At 49.3% G+C, this 21489-nt stretch overlaps 2 protein-coding genes across 9 annotated transcripts in view; both read right to left on the bottom strand.

The window, feature by feature from the left end:
- PPP2CA (protein phosphatase 2 catalytic subunit alpha) overlaps nt 1-10175 on the bottom strand; it is a 29670-nt gene extending 19495 nt beyond the window's left edge. The window contains exon 1 of the mRNA XM_062189158.1: nt 9987-10175. Coding sequence (XP_062045142.1) covers nt 9987-10088 — 102 coding nt within the window. The 5' untranslated portion in view covers nt 10089-10175. The remainder of the gene's footprint in view (nt 1-9986) is intronic.
- A 489-nt stretch (nt 10176-10664) lies between these two features.
- CDKL3 (cyclin dependent kinase like 3) overlaps nt 10665-21489 on the bottom strand; it is a 113188-nt gene continuing 102363 nt past the window's right edge. For 4 of the 8 annotated variants that reach the window (XM_062189144.1, XM_062189147.1, XM_062189152.1 and 1 more), the window contains one exon: nt 10665-11807. In XM_062189144.1, the coding sequence (XP_062045128.1) occupies nt 11744-11807 (64 nt within the window). In that variant the 3' untranslated portion in view covers nt 10665-11743. Of the gene's footprint in view, nt 11808-15475; nt 15630-21489 lie in introns of all 8 variants that reach the window. The other 4 variants (XM_062189141.1, XM_062189143.1, XM_062189156.1 and 1 more) reach the window with 2 other exon arrangements.

Below are 21489 nucleotides of genomic sequence, written 5' to 3'. Positions count from 1 at the left end.
ACCCACTCAATCTTTACCATCCAACCTACACAGGCACATGCATATGTAAACATTTGCAAATGGGGGGTGGCACTGTGGCACAGCAGGGGAAGCTGCCTCCTGCAGTGCAGGTTTGAATCCCAGCTGCTCCACTTCTGATCCATCTTCCTGCTAATGAATGGGGAAAGCAGCAGAGGTTGGCCCAAGTGCTTGGGCTCCTGAACTCATATGGAAGACCCAGATGGAGTCTCAGGCTCCTAGCTTCGACTTGGCCTAGTCCTGCCCGTTGCAAAAAAACATTTTGGGGAGTAAATTAGAAGATGAATGATTTCGATCTCTAACTCTGCCTTTCAGATAAATAAGTATTCAAAAAAGAAAATTTCCAATCATTCCTGCACAGGTAAAAAAAAAAAAGCTGAACTACCAAACTACCAAGAATGTTGCTGCATCTATTTGTTTTTAAACTCTCACAAACATCCATCATGACCAAGAGTCAATTACTTTGGATCCCAGTCTCTTCCTTCATCTACCAGAGGTCTAGATGGCTTTTTAAAGTTTCTTCCATCACTAAAAATCTACTTAAGTCAAAGCTACCCAACAGAAAGAGACAACGGAAATTACTGCTCATTTGCAGATGTCGGCTGACATACAAGTAAGTTACCTGGTCACCACCAACACATTCTAAAATTTTCCCTATGTAGAGCTAACTAGGAGGTCAACCTCCTGACTTACCCAAAACTCTACTAATTAAATAAAAAAGCACACCCTACAAATTTCCACTCACTAAAAAAATTAATGATATTTATACAAGATTAAATAGTAAAAATAATTCAAGAAATAAGGGCTTGATACTAGTAAAATAAATTTCAAAAACAACTATATATTTTACAATGGTTAACAGCATCACTGACACTTTGTAAACTGTGTGAACCACACTTTTCATGCCTTTAGAACAACTTCTCCGTCCCCCAGAGGCAGCCTAGACCAAAGGTTTGCAGCCTCTTTTAAACCTCCACAATTGAAGGTTAAGATTTCTCATCTACAGAAGGAAAAAGGAGTGCAGGAGCCAACGTCAGGCGATCATGTGCAGTCCTGAAAAGATCCAGATTCAGAAAGACATCTCTGCCAAGGTCTTGTTCACTCATTCCAAACCACAGCCTACAACAGCAACTTTCTACTGTGAAAGAAGGAAGCAGCTAACACATTGGGCTCTACTTTCTTTCAGACCCCATTTTCTAGCCATTTATAGCAGGGAAAGACTCTCTCCCTTTTTAGCCCAGCCTATCACCTCTGCCCCAGAAGCACCACGCTTTTAAAAACAAAAAAGCTGCTGCCTGCAGTGCCGGTATCCCATATGGATGTCAGTTCAAGACCCAGCTGCTCCACTTTCAAAACAGCTCTCTGCTACGGTCTGGGAAAGCAGAAGATGGTCCAAGTGCTTGAGCCCCTGAACCCATGTGGTAGACCCAGAAGAAGCTCCTGGCTTCAGATTGACTCAGCTCTGGCCACTGTGGTCATTTGGGCAGTGAACCAGCGGATAAAAGACCTCTCTCTCTCCAACTCTGCCTTTCAAATAAATAAATCTTAAAAAAATAAATAAATAAGAACCTTCTTCTTCCTAGTTCAACTCAGATCTTGCTTGTATATAAGAACACAGGCTGAGGGCTTTTCCAGACAACACTAATAATGATAAATGAATGAATGAAAAAAAAAAAAAGGAAATGAGAAACAGGTCAAAGCAGAAAGTAAAGAGTCATCTTCACATGTAATTCTACCTCTCTCTCCTTAACACCCATGATAAAAACCCCACCACCTTCCCAGCCCAAGCTCACTGTCTCCTGGACTTTCTAGCTTCTGTCTTCCAAACCACATGAATGGCACTCACACACAGAAATTATTTCCAATGAGAGCAGAGCAAACACCTGCTGCCATAAGCCAAGAACACCAGCCTGGTGAAGTCATCCTCCAGGATCCACTCTTTCCATGGTATGAGTTTCTAGCCTTTTTAAAAAATTTATCTCAAAGTCAGAATTAGAGAGGGAGACACAGGGAGGTCTTCCATCCACTGTTCACTCAAGGGAAAATAATAACCAAGGCTGAGCCAGGCCAAAGCCAGGAGCTTCATCTGGGTCTCCCGTCTGGGTGGCCCAAGTATTTCAGCCATCTTCTACTGCTTTTGCCAGGCCACTAGCAGGGAGCTGGATTGGAAGTCCATCAGCTGGTATATGAACTGATACCAATATAGGATTTCAGAATTGCAGGCAGCAGTTTCACCCGTTATACTGCAATTCCAGCTTCAGAATGTAAAGTTTTAAAGATAAAGAAATCTTGGCCCCAGATGGAAAAAACAGAAAGCGTTGAGGACCTGTTTGAAAACTATGGCCATTCATCTCTTCTGTGCTTCCTCATTAAGTTACCCTAAAACTGCAGTACTGCTCATGCCAGGGCGATCAAGAAACACACATGCACATGACTGTAGAAGTTATGAGTGTTAAAAGAGCACTTTATAATCTGCAGTGAACAATACGAAAGCCAGTTATACTTTATTACAGTATTTTCAGAGCTCAGTCTTGAGATCATTATTTATGCCATCTGAGAATACACATAAAATGACCCAGGATTTTCATCTCACCAGTCTCATGTTAGGGGCAAATGTAGTTAGCCACATCCAAAAGTGAAGAATAATGTTTCCACAACAAAGTGGAAGAACAGTAAAAGACATGAAAAGGAAGCTTTCAAGCAATTAATAATGCTTCATTTTATAATAATGATCCTACAATTCAGTTTGGTCCCAATTCTCCTGTGTCTTGGAGTTTCTTCTGCATCTCCCAGGTAGGTGCAGGGTCCCAAGTGCTGCATTCCCAGGCCATTAGTGGGCAGCTGGATCGGAAGTGGAACAGCCAGGACTCACACCAGAGTTCCTATGGGATTCTGGTGTTGCAGGTGGCAGCTTAGCTCATTGCATAACAATGCCAGTTTCAGCATTTTTTTTTTTTTTAAGATTTATTTATCTGAAAGGGAGACAGAGATTTTCCATTCAGTGGTTCACTTCATAAATGGCCTCCATGACCATGGCTGGGGCAGGCCAAAGTTGGGAGCCAGGAACACCAGCCCAGTCTCCCAAATGAGTGGCATGGGCGCAAGCATCTGGGCCATCATCTGCTTTCCTAGGTGCATTAGCAAGGAGCTGGAATGAAAGAGTAGTATGACCTGAACTGGCACTGTGTGTGGAATCATGGCATCAGAGTTTAACCACTGCACAGCAATACCTACTTCGATGTCTTTCGTTATCGACACTACATTGCAATAAGGAAGCAATAAGAGAACACTGGAAATGAAATCCATAAACCTAGACAATCTGCAGTCAAGTTACTTTTCTGAGCCTTTCTTTGCTTTCTAACAACTGAGAACAATAGCTGTGAAAAGTATGATCAAAGTAGAATTCTCTAACATGCTTCCCCACCAATCCTCAACACTCAAATTAATTCTACGGATATGAGCCAAACAGTCTTTTAAATTAAACACAAACACTCACACAAATGCTAACCATTTCAAGTAAGAATTTAGTTTTGATCAAATCTTTTCTAGCTCATCTAATGAGAAACAAACAGTTTGCTTTTTCCATGCCCATGTAACAAATGTTGAAACTAAACAAAGACTTAATGACCACAAATTATTTATAGCACTTGTACAGCAATGGAAAACAGCATACCTAGGCAAACAACTCCTTTGGAAAAAAACCTGGCTATCAAACAACATTCTCTACATGTTTAATAAGACTTGAAAGCACAAAAATAAAAATTATACCCACTTTAAAACACTGCTAAGGTCACTGCTTCTTGTAGTGCATATAAAATCATGTGGATACTACTTCTTTCAATTTTTAGACAGAAACATACCAGGCCAATTATTGATACAAGAGGACTACTGGGTACTATGCCCAAGACACAACTGCATTCACTCACAAAGTTTTTAAGAACCAACAAATGATGATCCACTAACGACAAGGTACACTGTACACACTATTAAATATTAAGATTTTTAAAAAGATTTTATTTATTTGTGAGGTAGAGTTACAGACAGTGAGAAGGAGAGAAACAGAGAAAGGTCTTCCTTCTGTTGGTTCACTCCCCAAATAGCCGTAAGAGCCAGAGCTGTGTCAATCTGAAGCCAGGAGCCAGGTGCCTCCTCCTGGTCTCCCATGTGGGTGCATGGGCCAAAGCACTTGGGCCATCTTCTGCTGCTTTCCCAGGCCACAGCAGAGAGCTGGACTGAAAGAGGAGCAGCTAGGACTAGAACCGGTGCCCAAATGGGATGCTGGTGCGGCAGGCGGAGGATTAATCTACTGCACCACGGCACCAGTCCCATAAATATAAAGATTTAATATAAATCTTAATGCTACCTTTAAAAAATGTAATTAAAAATGTAATCACAAGTTCTTATGATATACTTCTACTATTTCACTCAAAATTTCATTCTAATTAGGTAGCTTCAGGAGGCTTTTATAATCATCATTCTTTCTTACAAATGAAAAAAGTATCAATTTCTAGCAAATAATTATCCATTAAATATTTTTAAATATTCTACTATATATATTTTTTAATTTTTTGACAGGCAGAGTGAACAGTGAGAGAGAGAGAGACAGAGAGAAAGGTCTTCCTTTACCGTTGGTTCACCCTCCAATGGCCGCCGCGCTGCGGCTGGCGCACCGCACTGATCCGCTGGTAGGAGCCAGGTACTTATCCTGGTCTCCCATGGGGTGCAGGACCCAAGGACTTGGGCCATCCTCCACTGTCCTCCCGGGCCACAGCAGAGAGCTGGCCTGGAAGAGGGGCAACCGGGACAGAATCCGGCGCCCCGACCGGGACTAGAACCCGGTGTGCCGGCGCCGCAAGGCGGAGGATTAGCCTAGTGAGCCGCGGTGCCGGCTCTACTATATATTTTTAAAGAAGACTGATTTATTTATTTGAAAGGCAGATTTACAGAGAGGCAGAGCTTCCTCCGGGTCTCCCACAGGGGTGCAGGGGCCCAAGCACTTGGGCCATCTTCCACTGTTTTCCCAGGCCACAGCAAAGAACATGTATTCTGGTGTAACAGGTACAGCCTATGCCAGCAATGCCAGGATCCCTTATGAGTACCAGTTGCTCCAGTTCCAATCCAGCTCCCTGCTAAAGGCCTGAGAAAAGCAGCAGAACATGGCCCAATTGTCTGGGCCCGTTATCCATGGGGGAGACCTGGATGAAGCTCCCGGCTGGGAGCCACCCCTGATTCACTTCCCAAATGCCTCCAACAGCTAGGGCTGAACCAAGTATGCATTAAATGAAAACTAATTTAAGCCTTTTTTTTTTTTAATTACTTGTTTGGGAGCTATTATTCAGTTGTTGTTGCTGTTGTTGTTGTTTAAAGATTTATTTATTTATTTGAAAGAATTACACAGAGAGAGGAGTCTTCCATCTGCTGGTTCACTCCCCAATTGGCCGCCTTTGGGTCTTCCCATGAGGGCACAGGGGCCCAAGGACTTGGGCCATCTTCTACTGCCTTTCCAGGCCACGGCAGAGAGCTGGATCAGAAGTGGAGCAGCGCAGTCTTGAAACCAGTGCCCATATGGGATGCTGGCACTGCAGGCGGCAGCTTTACTCACTATGGCACAGCGGCAGCCTCCCGTCAACAGTCTTAAAATCACTATTTAGAAGGCAGTAACACTAGGAGTATAACTGCTTTCACCCAGAGAAACCACTGGTCATATAAATATTTTTCTTATTGTTTAAAAAGATCTATTTATTAGGGCCGGCGGAGTGGTTCGGCAGGTTAATCCACCATCTGCAGCACTGGGCATCTCACATGGGTGCTAGTTCAAGTGCAGGTGCTTGAGTCTCAGCACACATGTGGGAGACAGGAAGAAGCTGCGGGCTCCTGGCTTTGGTCTGGCCCAGCCCTGGCCATTGTGGTCATTTGGGGAGTGAACCAGCAGATGGAAGATCTCTCTCTCTAACTCTGACTATAAATAAATAATAATCTGTATTTATTTATTTGAAAGGCAGAGAGACAGAGACAGATCTTCCATCCACTGATTCACTCTCCAGTTGGCCAGGAACAGTAAGCACCTGGGCCAGGCTAAAGGGAGAAGCCAGGTCTCCCATGTGGGTGGCACGAGCCCAACCATCTTCCACTGCTTTTCCCAGGTCATTGGAAGGGAGCTGGACTGGAAGCCGAACAGCCCAGTCATGAATCAGTGCCCATATGGAACGCCACCACTGCAGGTGGCAGATTAACCAACAATGAAACAACAGCGGCTCTACCAATATTTTCTTTAAAGCCAATGACTGATTAAATAATTAAGTGGGGGGATTAGGAGGAGAGAGAGGAACACAAACAAGTGAGCACTGCATCCACTGGCTCATTCCCCAAATGTGCACAACAGCCTGGCTGGCTGGGGCTCAAGTTGGAAGCCTAAAACTCAATCCAGTTCTCCCATGTGAGAGGCAGGAACCCACTCATTTAAGCCATCATAGATAGCTTCCTCTCAGGGTGCGTATTAGCAGGAAGCTGTAATCTGGAGCTGGAGGCAGGAGTAAAACCCAGGTACTCTCATGTTGGAAATGAGCCTTTTAAACACTAGGCCAGCCAGCGCCTGCACCCCGGGTTCTAATCCCGGTCGGGGTGCCGGATTCTGTCCCGGTTGCCCCTCTTCCAGTCCAGCTCTCTGCTGTGGCCCGGGAGGGCAGTGGAGGATGGCCCAAGTGCTCGGGCCCTGCACCCGCATGGGAGACCAGGAGGAAGCAACCTGGCTTCTGCCTTCAGATCAGCACGGTGCGCCAGCCATAGTGCGCTGGCCGCAGCGACCATTGGAGGGTGAACCAACGGTAAAGGAAGACCTTTCTCTCTCTCTCACTGTCCACTGTGCCTGTCAAAACAAAACAAAACAAAACAAAACAAACAAAAAAACACACTAGGCCAAACAACCTTATCACCCACACAAATTTAGTAGTGAAAAGACAACTTGTACTGAAGATATCAAGTCATCTTCAAATTAATCTAGTTTAGATTAATATAGAGGTGAAATAGGCACAAGCATTTGGCACAGTGGCTAAGATGCCAACTGGATGCCCATATACCACCTGGTTTACGTTTGAGCTCCTCTGCTTCCAATCCAGCTTCCTGCTAATACATACCCTATGACAGAGCAGTGATGTCTCAAATACTTGGGTCCTGGTATTCCACACGGGAGACCCTGACTGAATTCTAAGTTCTAGGCTTTGGCCTGGCCCAGCTCTGGCTCCTGCAGGCATTTGGAGAGAACCAGTAAATGAGTGCTCTCTTTGCCTCTCAATGGGTGAATAAAAACTGGGATGGAAGTGACATCCACCAAAAATGATCTATTCTATGGAAACCTTTACATAATACCTAGCTATAAATATTTCCATCTTTCTGAATCTCAAACCTGAAATCATGGACACAAACAATGGAGATCTAAGTCAATTAACGTCACAACTGTGGTCCACAAAGACGCGGAAAACCATGAACACGGGGTCCATGAAGCATCAACCTTCTCACCTTGGCACCCTCTATTACCTTCTATAGTCTGAAAAACCCCGCTACTTTCAGGCTCCATCTCCTGCTGCTCCTACCCATTCATACCTTTCTTTCCAACTCAACTCAAAGCTCTCTGACAATACAAGGACACTTCAAAAAAATTCATGGGGGTCAGCACTGTGGCACAGCAGGTTAAAGCCCCGGCCTTGCAGCACCAGCATCCTATGGGCACCAGTTTGAGTCCCAGCTGCTCTACTTCTGATCCAGCTCTCTGCTATGCCCTGGGAAAGCAATGGAAGATGGCTCAAGTGCTTGGGGTCCTGAATTCACATGGGAGACCCAGAAGCTCCTGGCTCCTGGCTCCTGATTGGTTCAGCTCCAGCTGTTGCAGCCATTTGGGGAGTGAACCAGCGGATGGAACAGCTATCCTTCTCTCCTGTCTCTCTCTGTAAATCTTTCAAATAAAATAAATTTTAAAAAAGTTTATAGAGAAAAGAATTTTAAGTTTATTTTGATGCAAGTTTTGCCATCCATGCAGTTTTTTCATAATATGCATCTTTCATGAACTTTCTGAACCGTCAACCTTACATAATTATTTTTTGTTGCTTTTCATGCTCCCATAAACATACGCAATCTTGGATATTCAACAAGTGCTAAAATTTTAAACACAAAGTACTAATTACAGATGAAACTGTATAATCTCCAAAGACCCCCAGAATACATTTTAATTCCTTCTTTTATAGACAGGAAATCAAGGACTATCTCTAGTGTCTGCCCAGAAGTTAACCAAAATCACTCACTCAGGAGCAGGAAGAGGACCAACTCCCAATCGCTGGTCTTCCAACCAACTACATCCCCGTCTCCCTTCTCAGTGTTTTCTTCACAAATGACTAGACATCCAATCACTGACTCAAAGTGCAGTACATAAAGTTCTGAATCTGGAGTCAGTCAAGTCATCATTTATATTAAGCTAGAAGTTAAGACCTGGCGATACACATTAAGTAATTTTCAAAGTCCTATTTCTAAATCTTTAAAAAGTAAAGACTAGCCTCATATGATCTGAGAGAATTTCAAGTCAAGAAACTGGAGATTCAACACATTGGAGCCATAAGGATCCAGCTCTGGCAGATGATGTGCTTGCCTCACTACCAGTGCTCTGTTCAGGCTCGGGGAAAAATAAATCTAACTTGAATTCGAATAGTTCACAACATGATTTGTCTGGAAACCTCCAATACATGAACCTAATGTTCACATGGAACCACAAACAAGTCAGCGTTAACAGTTCTCCAAAAACTCTTTTCACTAACACACAACGCTGGCAGTACTCCACAATTCTGTGCTAAAATGAAATGCTGTTAATTGTGCAAAGGGTAAATTAGTATGTTCGTAAGGAGATCAGTATTTTGTGTACTGTGGGAAACTTAACAAAAATTAAAAATTACGTACAGCTAATGGATACCCTGTTTCCCCAATCCCTGGGGAAAACCAAAACAGATTTTGGTAACAGAAAACACAAAGTTTAATGTTATTTCGTGGACAATATTCCACTCCCAACGCTTTATGATATTTCAACCTGAGGCGCAACGTCTGGGATAAAGTGCTCACTAGCAGGTATCACTACTACAAGCATGGAACTTTTTCAACGAAGAGAGCACAAAATTCGCCGCGTTTCCAGGTTACGTTGCTCATTTTAAAAAAACAAATGGCAAAGTGCCAAGTATGTTAGGCTCAGAAAAGGGTTCCACACTGCACAGCTTGAGTCAGCATATAAATCATAGGTTACACTGACTGGATTTCCAACCCAGAAGCTCCTTATGTAGTATGACTCACCGAATTCCCCATTTCTTCCAACTCTGAGAAAGAAGTTATACTCCGTCCCCTTAGAACTACCATGACCTTCGCAGAAATTAGGCTACAGGCTTTAAAAAAAAAAAAAAATTCTTAAAGAAACTCCTCCAAGAGGTCTCCGGGGGCAGAACCTGGGCCGGGTGGACACTACCCCTCCCCGGGGTGGCGGTCACGCCGGGGCCTCAGGCCGGCCGGGGCATCCGGCCCTCAAGCCTGCCTCTGGGGGCTGCTGCGGGCAGCGCGGGCTCCGAGACGCCCCTCAGCGCACCAGAGGCCCACGCCCACTCCCACTCCCGGGCCACGCACCCCAGCCCGCCGACCCGGGGGCCCCAAGCCGTCCCCGGGCCTGGCCACAGGGTCTCCGCTCCTCCTGCCATCCCGCCTGGAGCCCGAGCCCGCAGGCTCCCAAGCCCCGGCGTCGGGTGAACGGCGCCATTTTAGGCGGCGACGACAACCAATCCGTGCGCGGGAGGCAGGGGGCGTCGGGTCGTCCGGGAGCCGCCGCCGGCCAGGCCAGGCCGGGCGCCGGTCGGGGAGGCTCGGCCCGGCTGGCGGCCTCCGCCATGTTGCACCCTCCTCACGGACGCCGCCTCCTCGGCGGCCCCGGCTGCCCGGGCGCAGCTCACCTTCTCGCAGAGGCTCTTGACCTGGGACTCGGACAGCTGCTTGCACTCGTTCAGCTGCTCGATCCACTGGTCCAGCTCCTTGGTGAACACCTTCTCGTCCATGATGCCGCCCGCCCCAACCGGCTGCCGCTCTGCGCTGCTCCCGCGCCGCCGCCCGCACACGGGCCACACGCACACGCCGCCGCCGGCTCCCGGGGGGGCACTTCCTTGGCCGCTGGCGGTCGCTCGGCGCCGGCGCTGGCCGCTGGCTCTCCCCGCAGTGCTCGGCCGCCGGCCGCTGCGCCTCCTCCGCTCGCCCTAGCTCCGGAGCTCGCCTCTGTAATGGCGGCTGCCCGGCGTGGTGACGTCACGCGGCGTCAGGAGGCGGCGGGCAGCCGACGGAGAAAGAGCCCGGACGCAAGCTGCGCAGCCACACGGCGGACCCGGGTCGGGCGCACGGCCGGAGAGGGGGCGCAAACGAGGGGCCACGGCGCAGGCGCGATGTAGCCGGCTGGAGACCGAGGCGCCTTCGCGTTTAGGGCGTGGTCTCCTAGAAAGGAGAGGCCGCCTGGGGGCTGGGGGGGAAGACCCGAGTCCGAGCATGCGCAGTGCCCGCAGCGGCGAACGGGCTCAGCCCGGAGCACTACGCCCCGAGAAGCTCGAGTGCGAGCGCGGGCCCGGCGCAGGCGCAGTCGGGGACGCGGGGGTGTAGGGGTCTCCCGTCAGCCGGAAACGTGTTTCCTTGGGAAGGCCTCTGGGTGCTGCTTGGCAGCCAGGTCACGGAAGCCAGAGTCGCGACCTCACGATTTCTCCATGGTGCAGGAGCGCGGGAATTGCGTGGGACTCCCGCATCTGTGGGAGCAGGAATGGGCGCGGCCGGCCCCGTGTAATTAGGTCGGTCGTGGGCGGGGGAGGTACACCTGTCGCGTGGAGCCGCGCAGGGCACCTGACTCCCCGCACACGTCTGTCCTTGGGCCTGGGCGTCTCTGACGGCGGGCCCCGGCTCCTTGGCCCCCTCGACCTCGCTCATCGTCGCCTGGCGCTCCGGGTGTGCGTGCACCTTCCTCCTGGTCCGAGCGCCTGGAAGAGAGGGGCGCCCGCGTCCTGGCCGCGTGCGGGCCGGGATCCTAGAAATGAAAGCTCAGACACCCTTGGATCCGACCGGCCGCGCCCTGGTCCTGAATGCCTCCGGGTTCGCGCAACCTCGCATCCCGCTTCCCCTACATTTGCAGGGCCTACTGTGTGCCACATGCCGGGCCTGGGGTATGAAGGGGTCATCCGAACAGGTACGGGCCTTATGACGGAGCCCCTGGTGCTGGCTGAAAATTGTTGGGAATAGCGATCATGATGACCCCAGGAAAAGCTTTCCCAGGGACAGTTAGCCGTGAAGGACAAGGCAAGAGCTGGTTCTGGTGGCATTCCACCCTGCCACTCCCAAGCGCCCTGACTTACCTGGAACTGAAGACAACCTGCTGGGCCGGCCTTCCCCGCTAGTGCCTCCCACTAGTGTGCCCAGAAGAAAGCCCCTCGACGTCCTCCCCCAGACTGTAACAAGAGCCCAAATGCTTAGGCTGTTTTGCAATGAAAGTCCTCGAACACACAGGAGAAAGAGTTGGGACCGTGTGGAGTGAGTGGGGAAAAGCCCAGCACTGGGTGTCCAGGGTCCTGAAGCCGAGCCGGGTGTGCCTTCCTGCTCTTTGCCACGATGCCGTGGACCTGACAGCTGAGAAGGGACTGGCCCAAGTGGTCAGGATTTCAGGTGCGGTGTCCAGCCACACTCACACAGGCGACCCTCCAGGCCTGCAGTGTGGAACACGGTCAGAGTCCGCCTGAGTTCTCCACCTGCAGAGCAGATAGTGACGTCAGTCTGGAGAAGTGCCCAGCGCCCACTGTGTGCTAGGATTCTAATGAATACGTTTGTCCGAAGTACTGTGCGCTCCCTGTAACTTATTTTCTCTTGACATAAGACTGCTTGGCTCACCACCATCAGAAAATGGAGGGAAGATATAATTATATGTCCTCCTGCCAAATCATTAGATGCCATGACTTCCTAAGGAAGGAATTCTTGGAAGCTCCTGCTAGCACTCGGTCAGGGAGAGCGCACATCGTCATGCACAATACGGGACTACGCTAGTCAGAATACATTTTCCTTCCGAAGAAATCCACCATGTCTTCCTCGCCTGTGGAATCCAGAGTAACCGACAGGTCTCAAGATTCAGCTCGATGAATCTGGTCTTGACTACCTTGGCCTGACTGCCTCAAGTCTGCAGCTGAAGAATACTTGAAACAAAAATTGTAGAGCAAATAAAGAACTGTCCTTTTAATATCTTGGCAAAAACCAGAGAGTGAATAACACAGATATGCTGGGAGAGGGAATCTTTGCTCAGATGGCAGGTTCCGTGAACAGCGAGGCTGAGTGCTGCCCATGATGTTTAAACATAGCTATAAATAAAAATCATCTGATGACGAGGGCGGGGTAAGGGAAGCATAACCTTGAGCAAATAGCTTCATAATAGGCACTCTCAGCCAGGATATAAAAATTGACATTAAACATGGAGAAGGAATGCAGCGTATCCTATCTGCCAGCAGTTCTCTTGGCCTCACGTTAGGTTTATTTTGTCCCTGCTGTTCCATCTACTTTGCTCCCTTCTGCATGTACTGAGACAGAAAGCAGAGCAGTGTAACTAAGTCCGGAGTCAGGAGGACCTGGGTCTGAATTATGGTCCTGCAGCTGCCTAGCTATGTGAAGGTTCGCAAGTCCCTTAAATTTTATGAGTCTTGGTTTTCTCATCTATAAAGTAGGAGTCACTGTAATAACTGAATAATTATATTAGCCTGGATTTAAATAAAATTGTAAATGTGAAACATCCAAGGGTGGGCACTGTGGTACAGTGGGTTAAGCCACCACTCGGGATGCCCCCATCCCACATCAGTGCCAACTGGAGTCCCAGCTGCTTAGCTTCTGATCCAGCTCGCTGCTAAAGTGCCTAGGAAACAGCAGGTGGTGGCTCAGGCTCAACCTTGGGGTCCCAGGATGGAGCTCCTAGCTCTTAGTTTCAGCCTGACCCAGACCCTGCTATAGTGGTCATGTGGGGAAGGAACCAGCCAGTGGAAGATATTCTCTCATTCTCTCTCTCTCTCTCTCTCTCTCTCTCAAATAAATGAATAAATCTCTTAAAGAAACATAAAACAGGCACCAGCGTTGTGGTTTAGCAGGTTAAGCCGCCACCTGTAATGCGGGCATCCCATATGGGCACTGGTTCAAGTCCTGGCTGCTCTACTTCTAATCCAGCTCCCTGCTAATGCACCTGGGAAAGCAGTGGAAGATGGCCCAAGTCCTTGGCCTCCCACACCCATGCGAGAGAGCTGAAAGAAGCTCCTGGCTCTGGGCTTCAGCCAGGCCCAGCAGCAAATGAGGGGGTTAACCAGTGGATGAAAGACCTCTCTCTCTCTCTCTCTCTCTCTCTCTCTCTCACTCTCTCTCTCTGTAACCCTGGGAAGACCCCTCTTTGTCTCTTTGTAACTCTGCCTTTCAAATAAATAAAATAAATCTAAAAACATGTAAAACACCCAGATGGTATATAATAAATGTGCAAAGTCTTAGACTTTTTTTTTAAAGATTTATTTATTTATTTGAAAGGCAGAGTTACAGAAGGAGAGAGAGAGAGAGAAAGATGGCTTCCATCTGCTAGTCCACTCTCCAAATGGTCCCACACTTGGGCCATCTTCTACTGCTCTTCCAGGCCATAGCAGAGAGCTGGATCGGAAGTGGAGCAGTTGGGACTCAAACCGGTGCCCATATGGGATGCCAGCACTGCAGGCGGTGGCTTTACCCGCTACGCCACAGTGCCGGCCCCTAGACAGTATTTTTATTGTTACAATTTCTCGATGTGAGCTCTGGTTTTAAATACCCTCTGCTGCCATTTGGAGTCTCAATGCCTGCTGTGAATTGCATGGAGCTGTGTGGAAGCAGAACTCAGGGAAATATTAAAATACCATAGAGATGAAGCCATGCAGCCAGTGGGGATGAAAGAAGAAATGAAGGGAAGCAAGGCAGACTCTCAGAAGACTTGTGAGGAGAGAGTCACTTAGGAATAAACCCAAGACATAACACAGCCGGTCAGTCCCCTGCTCCTTCAGCTCAGAAGCCTACGTATGAACGGGGTTCCAAGACCTGAAAAGGAAAACATGCCCTTTGCACCCAGTTGTGCTGCGTCCCAGAAGCCCCCAAATAAAACCCTGAGTAGACAACGTCTTAGCAGCTCCCCCATGAAGAGCCTGCCGTGCTCCGGCCAACCTGCTCTGCCAAACTACCCTAAGATTTCCACACTCGGCATAAACTACAATGCCAGTATCTATCCACGCTCCTCCAGGCTGTGAAGCTTACGTTGCCCTTTCTCCTGAACCTGGAATTTTACAGGGGTGGCCAAAATGTTGTAGCCAAGAACTTTGCCACACATACAATACGGCTCTTTCTCCCAGCTACTGCAGTTTGGCTAAAGAAGCAGAGATGAATTACCATGTGCCCTGGTGATGCCCTTGATGTCCATAGAGCGCTCTCAATTGCAGAAGGAGGTGTTTTTCTGTTACAGAAAAACAACCTGTGAAATGCGAGGCGAAGTTCATCTCTCTAGAAGGCTGGGTACACTTTAGCAGTTCTGCAGCTATTAAAAACTCTATTGCAGGCTGGCACCGTGGCTCAATAGGCTAATCCTCCGCCTGCGGTACCGGCACACCGGGTTCTAGTCCCGGTCAGGGCACCGGATTCTGTCCCGGTTGCCCCTCTTCCAGGCCAGCTCTCTGCTGTGGCCCGGGAAGGCAGTGGAGGATGGCCGAAGTCCTTGGGCCCTGCACCTGCATGGGAGACCAGGAGAAGCACCTGGTTCCTGGCTTCGGATCAGTGTGGTGCGCCGGCCGCGGCGGCCATTGGAGGGTGAACCAACGGCAAAAGGAAGACCTGTCTCTCTCTCTGCTCTCACTCTCCACTCTGCCTGTCAAAAAACAAACAAACAAACAAAACAAAAAACAAACAAAAAAAACTCTATTGCATGGACTGGGGCTGTGGTATGGCAAGTAAAGCCGCCACCTGCAGTGCCAGCATCCCATATGGGCACCGGTTCAAGTCCTGGCTGCTTCGCTTCCAATCCAGCTCCCTGCTATGGCCTGGGAAAGCAGTAGAAGATGGCCCAAGTGCTTGGGCCCCTACTTCCATGCTCTAGGAGACCAGGAAGAAGCTCCTGATTCCTGGCTTCGGATTGGCCCAGCTCTGGCTCTTGAAGCCATCTGGGGAGTGAACCAGTAGATGGAAGACCTCTCTCTCTCTCTGCCTCCGCCTCTGCCTCTCTCTAACTTGGCCTTTCAAATAAATAAATAAATCTTATAAAAAATTCTATCACAGAAGTATTTTATCAACATAGGATATTACTTATAACATACCAAGTGCAAAAAGTACCTTACAAAATATTTTTTTGGGGGTGGGCTTTTGGCACAGTGCTTAAGACACCACTTACCAGCCCCATGGCACAGTAGGTTAATCCTCCACCTGCGGTGCTGGCATCCCATATGGGCACCAGTTCTAGTCCCAGCTGCTCCTCTTCCAATCCAGCTCTCTGCTGTGGCCTGGGAGAGCAGTAGAAGATGGCCCAAGTCCTTGGGCCCCTGCACCTGTGTGGGAAAAAGCACCTGGCTCCTGGCTTCAGATTGGCACAGCTCGGCTGTTGCAGTCATTTGGGGAGTGAACCAATGGAAGGAAAACCTTTCTCTGTGTCTCTCCCTCTCATTGTCTGTAACTACCTCTCAAATAAATAAATAAAAATATTAAAAAGAAAAAGACACCACTTGAGATGCCCCCGTCCTTATCAGAGTGCCTGGGTTCTGATCCCTGCTCTGTATCCAATTCCAGCTTCCAGCTGTTGCCCACTTGAGAGGCAGCAGGGGATGGCTGAAGCACTTGGGTCCCTACCACCCATGTGAGGGACTGGGATTGAGATTCAGACTCCTGGTTTTGGCCTGGCCAAGCCCTGGCTGTTGTGGGTATTTGGTGAGTGAACCAGTGAATGGAAGATCTCTGTCTCTGTCTCTCTCTGTTTGTAAGAATTAAAATCACACACACACACACACACACACACGCACGCACACACATTGTGGATAACTGCACTTGTACTAACCCTATGTTTTAAATATACGTTTATCTGGAAAACTACACAGTGAGCTATTAACGGTAGTTGCTGCTGGTGAGAAGGATTGTTTTTTTATTTTCTTCTTTTCATGTATCTGGTTCTTCTGTAATGAATACATACTGCTTTTTATGACTGTAAAAAGAAAATGCCCAGAATATGTAAACATGACAAGGCATCTCTTGGGAGCGCGACAGGCCCACAGACCGTGTAGCCCATAGTTCTGCTGAATATCCCACTCTGGAACATTACTGCAGGGCCCACCTCCCTCAGGTCTAGCTCTGCAATCCCCTTCTCGTGCGGCCTCCTCACCAAACATCGCGATTTAGCCTTTTCTCACTGCTTCTGTCGCCATAAGCTCTTCTGCTCACTCAGCCAGCCCCTTACTCCAAGATTCCTGCTGTACTCGCACATTCCAGTCCACTTTTAAATCTTTGTTTTCAGCTTAAAAGGCAGAGCAACAGACGGGAAGGGAGAGAGAGAGAGAGAGAGAGAGAGAGAGAGAGAGAGAGAGAGAGATTTTCATGTGTTGGTTCACTCCCCAAATGCTCCCCAGCAGGCAGGACTGAGCCAAGCTGAAGCCAGGAGCCGAGAACTGCATCCAGGTCTCCTACGTGGCTCAGGGCCCACGCACCGGAGCCGTCGCCTGCTGCCTCCCAGGGTGTGCAGAAAGCAGAACAGCCGGACTCCAGTGTGGAAAGCAGGCATTCCAAAGCGGCTTAACTCACTGCGCCACAGCACCCGCCCCTCAGCCATTCCAGTCTCACTTCCACCCTGGGGCCCCTGCACCTGCATGGGAGACCCAGAAGAAGCTCCTAGCCTGGTGTCAGATCAGCCCAGCTCTGGCCGTTGCAGCCTTTTGGGGGAATGAACCAGTAGATGGAAGACCTCTCTCTCTCTCTCTCTGCCTCTGCCTCTCTGTAACTCTGCCTTTCAAATAAATAAATAAATCTGAAGAAGAAGAAGAAGGGACAGTGTGTGCAGAGAAGAGAAAACGAATCTTTTTTAGCCCTTACAAACTCGTGATTGGGTTTTAGGGAAGAAGTCTCCATCTGTGGGAACAGACGACAGGGACTGAGCCTCTGTCAGGTAGCGGTAATAAGGTCGGATTTATTAAACACTTACAGTATACGTCAGGTGCTCATCGAAGTGCCTTTATGTGTACTAATTCTCTTACTCCTCACAGCTTATGAGATAGAAACCATTACTACCCTCATTTCACAGAGACTGGAACTGAGGCACAAAGGGACTAGGCAACTTGCGTAAAGTGAAACAGACGTTCCGCAGAGGAGCTGGGGTCCATACTTAGCCTGGCTTCAATGCCCAAACCCTGGACTGCTGGAGAGCCTGAAGCATCACATCACGAGGGGTTCTCCTCTCGGGAGGAGCTGGCCGTCCGAGAGTTGCAGTGCCTAGCAAACACCCAGAACACAGCTAAGAGGCTGAGTGTGGTCAGCCTACGAAGCAATGAACAGAAGAAAGACCCAACAATTCTGAAAAGGAATTGCCCTACCTAGTCTCAGTGCTCTCTCCCCACTTCGGAATATCGGTTGCCCTGATGCATTGATCTGCGTTGTCTTTAAATCAAGTCAATGGCACAGTGCAAGAATGCCCACAACCGCGCCGGATTCTGTCCCGGTTGCCCCTCTTCCAGTCCAGCTCTCTGCTATGGCCCGGGAAGGCAGTGGAGGATGGCCCAAGTCCTTGGGCCCTGCACCCGCATGGGAGACCAGGAGAAGCACCTGGCTCCTGGCTTCAGATCAGCGCGATGTGCCAGCCGCAGCGGCCATTGGAGGGTGAACCAACGGTAAAGGAAGACCTTTCTCTCTGTCTCTCTCTCACTGTCCACTCTGCCAGTCAAAAAAAAAAAAAAAAAAAGAATGCCCACAACCGTCAGAAGGAATACACAGAGAGTTCAGTTCCCAGCAGCAACAACTTGCAGTATGATAGTACAGTGTATCAGCTTAGATATTAATATTGATCCAACCCACCCATATTACCCAGATCTCTCCAGTTTTACATGGCACACATTTGTATGTGCATCAGGGTGTGTATTTAAATTTTTATTCTTTTTTTTTTTAAAGCAGATTCACTGTTCACTATTCACTATTCACTGTTCATTCCCCGAATGTCTGTAACAACCATGGCTGGGCCAGGCCGAAACCGGGAGCCCAGACTCAACTCTCACTTTGGTGGCAGGAACTCCAGTACCTGAGACTTCACGGGCTGCCTCGCAGGAGGCTGAGTCAGAAGTGAAGTCCAGACTCGAATCCGGCTCTCCACCACGTGAGATGTGGAAGCCCCAGGGGGCAACATAACCGCTGCAGTGTCGTAACTCCTATGCCAAACACTCACCCCACGTGTTTGCATTTAGTGCTACTGAGCCTGGATTTACTTTTTTTTTTTTTTTTTAATGTGCTTTTTTCTTCGGGGAAGGTCCCTAGCTCAATGGGTTGACCTCCAGCTCTCAGAATCCTCTATCTCTTTGTTCCAAGAGTTAACATTTCCTTAATTCGCACTCATAGCATGGCAGGTGCGGGGAAGCATGTGGGGGAAGGTGATGGGAGCTGGCACACACGCAGTGTCTGACGCATGGCCCCTGCATTTGTCACTGGGTTTATCAGGCAGGCACGGGAGAGGCCTGGTCCTGCGGAAAGCTGAGCATGTGTGTGCACAGAAGTGTGTTCGCACTGCATCCTGGAGGGCCACCCAGGACTCCTTGGGTGAGCAGGGAGCTAACTCAAAGCCATTCCCTCTCCAGTCGTTTCTATCCCAGGCGCTCTGAGGGAAACAGAGCAGAGCAAGCCCACGTTTGTTTATTGTGCAGTGTTCAGGTGTCGGATTCTTCATCTCTCGTGTGCTGGGGCTGAGGCCAAGGAATTTTTTCCCCCTGAGTCTATTTTCCACGATCTTGTCCAAACTGGATACCAGATCCTGCCTGCTTAGCTCAAGAAAGGCATTTTATCTCTGGTGCCTGGATCACATCAGAGCTTATATTTAAAGTGTGAGTGATGACAAGAGACCGCCGCGAAGTCCCTGGCTCTGGCCTATCCCAAGAGCACCCTCCTTTCTCCACCCAAGGCTCTGCAAGTCCACCTTGCAGCAGCTGGTGGGAGGTGGAGCTGGCCAGAGGAGGAGGAACAAACATCTCTGCCCTCCAACTGATGCTCCAATCCCTGAGGTCTCCTTTTCCTCCAGGGTTCCTCGGGGACGCCAAGGGGCTTGGACACTCAGCCCCCACCCTACCCTGCTCTCCCTGTTTGCTGGTTGGCAAAATAAATGCTTATTAGCGTAAGGTTTACACCAAAGTGATACTCTTTTTTTTTTTTTAAAGGTTTATTCATTTATTTGAAAGGGGGAAGGGGGAAAGGGAGAGGGAGAGGGAGAAGGAGGGAGGGAGGGACAGAAAGAGAAAAAGAGAGAGAGAGAGAATCTTCCATCCAATGGCCACAACAGCCAAAGCCAGGAGCCAGGAAGTCCATCCCAGTCTCCCGTGTAGGCAGCAGGGACCCAAGCTCTTAGGCCATCCTCCGCTGCCTTCCCAGGCCCATTAGCAGGCCGCTGGAGTGGAGGTAGAGCAGTCAGGACCAGAACCTGCACTCTGACATGGGAGGCCAGTGCTGTAAGCGACCTAACCTGCTGTGCTCTAACAGCTGGCCCTCTGCTGGAGTCTTGTTCACCAGGGTCTTTCATTTAGGTTGTTTTTGCCACCGTGTCATGGCTTTCCATGCCTGTGAGACTCTCATGGGCCTTTTTCAGCTTTACTCATATAATAAGGGTATCGTGTTGTACATAACCTTTCAAGACTAGTTTTTTCCCCCCATTGACTAGTGTTTTGCTAAAATTCACCCGTATATATGACTGCATTTCACTGCAGCTTGCTCATTTTGGCTGCAGCTTGCATGAGTGTACCAGGGGTCATCATCCCCTCTCCCACTGAGGGAACTGCGCTGTTTCGAGGTCTTTGCACACTGCCAGTGTGACATTAGCATAAATGTCTCCTATTGAACGTGTGCACCTCTGTCTCCAGGGAGCCATTTACACTTCCCAGCCCCAGGTGAGGGATGCCCCGGAATCCACACCCTCGGTGTGTTTCCATAGTTTGGGATTCCTGTTGTCAGTTTGCTCTCCTTTTGGACAGATCAGCTTGCCTCTCCTCCAGCAATGCCTGGGAATGCCCATTTTCCCAAACTCTTTCCAACACTGGGGACCCTTTAAAACTTGTTTACTGTTTGAGGGACAAAGATAGCATCCACCACCTCCACCCCCCAGCTGTTTAACTCCGCGGGCAAGGCACTGTGTCCTCCAAACGATGAGAGAGAAGGGGCTGGGCTCTGAGAATTGTTGCCAATCGGATAACTTCTGTGGCTTTTCTGGAACGGACTCCCCCGTGGCTCAGCTGCTTTCCCGATCCCTAAACGAGGTGACACAGTTGGAAGGAGGCAGTGAAGGGGGCCCGGATGGGAAGCAAGCCCAGCTCAGCACAGTGGAAGCCTATCTCCTGGTCCCGGCCCCATCAGTGTCAGATCGCTCTTTCTCCTGATGAAACGGGCAGTATCCGCCCCCAGCTCCCCACTGCCCCCGCCCCGCAGAAAAGCCAGCATAACGCTACCCTTTGTTATTAGAATCGATGAATGTGAACCGCCTTCCCCGCTCTGCAGTAAAAAGAACTTGCTATTTTGGGCTTAGTGACACAGCCAAAGCCAAGCAGAGAGCAGCAGGCCGCAGCACGAGCTAATAGCTTTTCTCCGAGGGGGAGGAAGGACCCACAAGCAAACGGAAGGAGCTTCCGAAACGGGGTGGCTGGCAGCCTGCAGCCCATTCGCCGGTCCTTCTGCTGACAGACACATTTCAAAGCTGAAAACCTGAAAACCCGACACTTCAGAGTGAGCACCCCGATTAATCCTGAACTTTCTTAAGCCAAATGAACTTGTCAGGCATGGACTGATGCCTCCCTGTGTACTGTGCATGGGCCAAGGTGATGCCAGGGAAGGTAATTCTGTCTTGGAGGGGATTTCTCGCCACCAAAAATTGTGCTGATTAGAGAAGAACCTAAAAACACTGTCGAAGAATATGACTTCCTCTGCTGGTGCCCTTGAGCGAAATTCCCCCACCGAGTCCCCAGAGGCTCCAGGCATGTTCACTGGGTGCTCCTAAGAGGGGAAACTGATTTAAACATAGGCACGGCTGCTGTATAACCACGGCCCAGCACAAAGGGCCGGAGGCCAAGTCAGGCCGCCCTCTTGCTCTGTTGCTAAGCTTTTTCTCATGGGAAGTTTCAAATAAGCAGCAAAGTAAGGATAACAACGTAATCAGCCTCCCATTACCCGCATTACCTATCCCTGGCT

The sequence above is a fragment of the Lepus europaeus genome, chromosome 4, assembly GCF_033115175.1.
Source record: "Lepus europaeus isolate LE1 chromosome 4, mLepTim1.pri, whole genome shotgun sequence".
Classification (NCBI taxonomy): Eukaryota; Metazoa; Chordata; class Mammalia; order Lagomorpha; family Leporidae; genus Lepus; species Lepus europaeus.
Note: the sequence above shows the minus strand (reverse complement) of the source record. Positions and strands in the feature narration are given on the sequence as shown.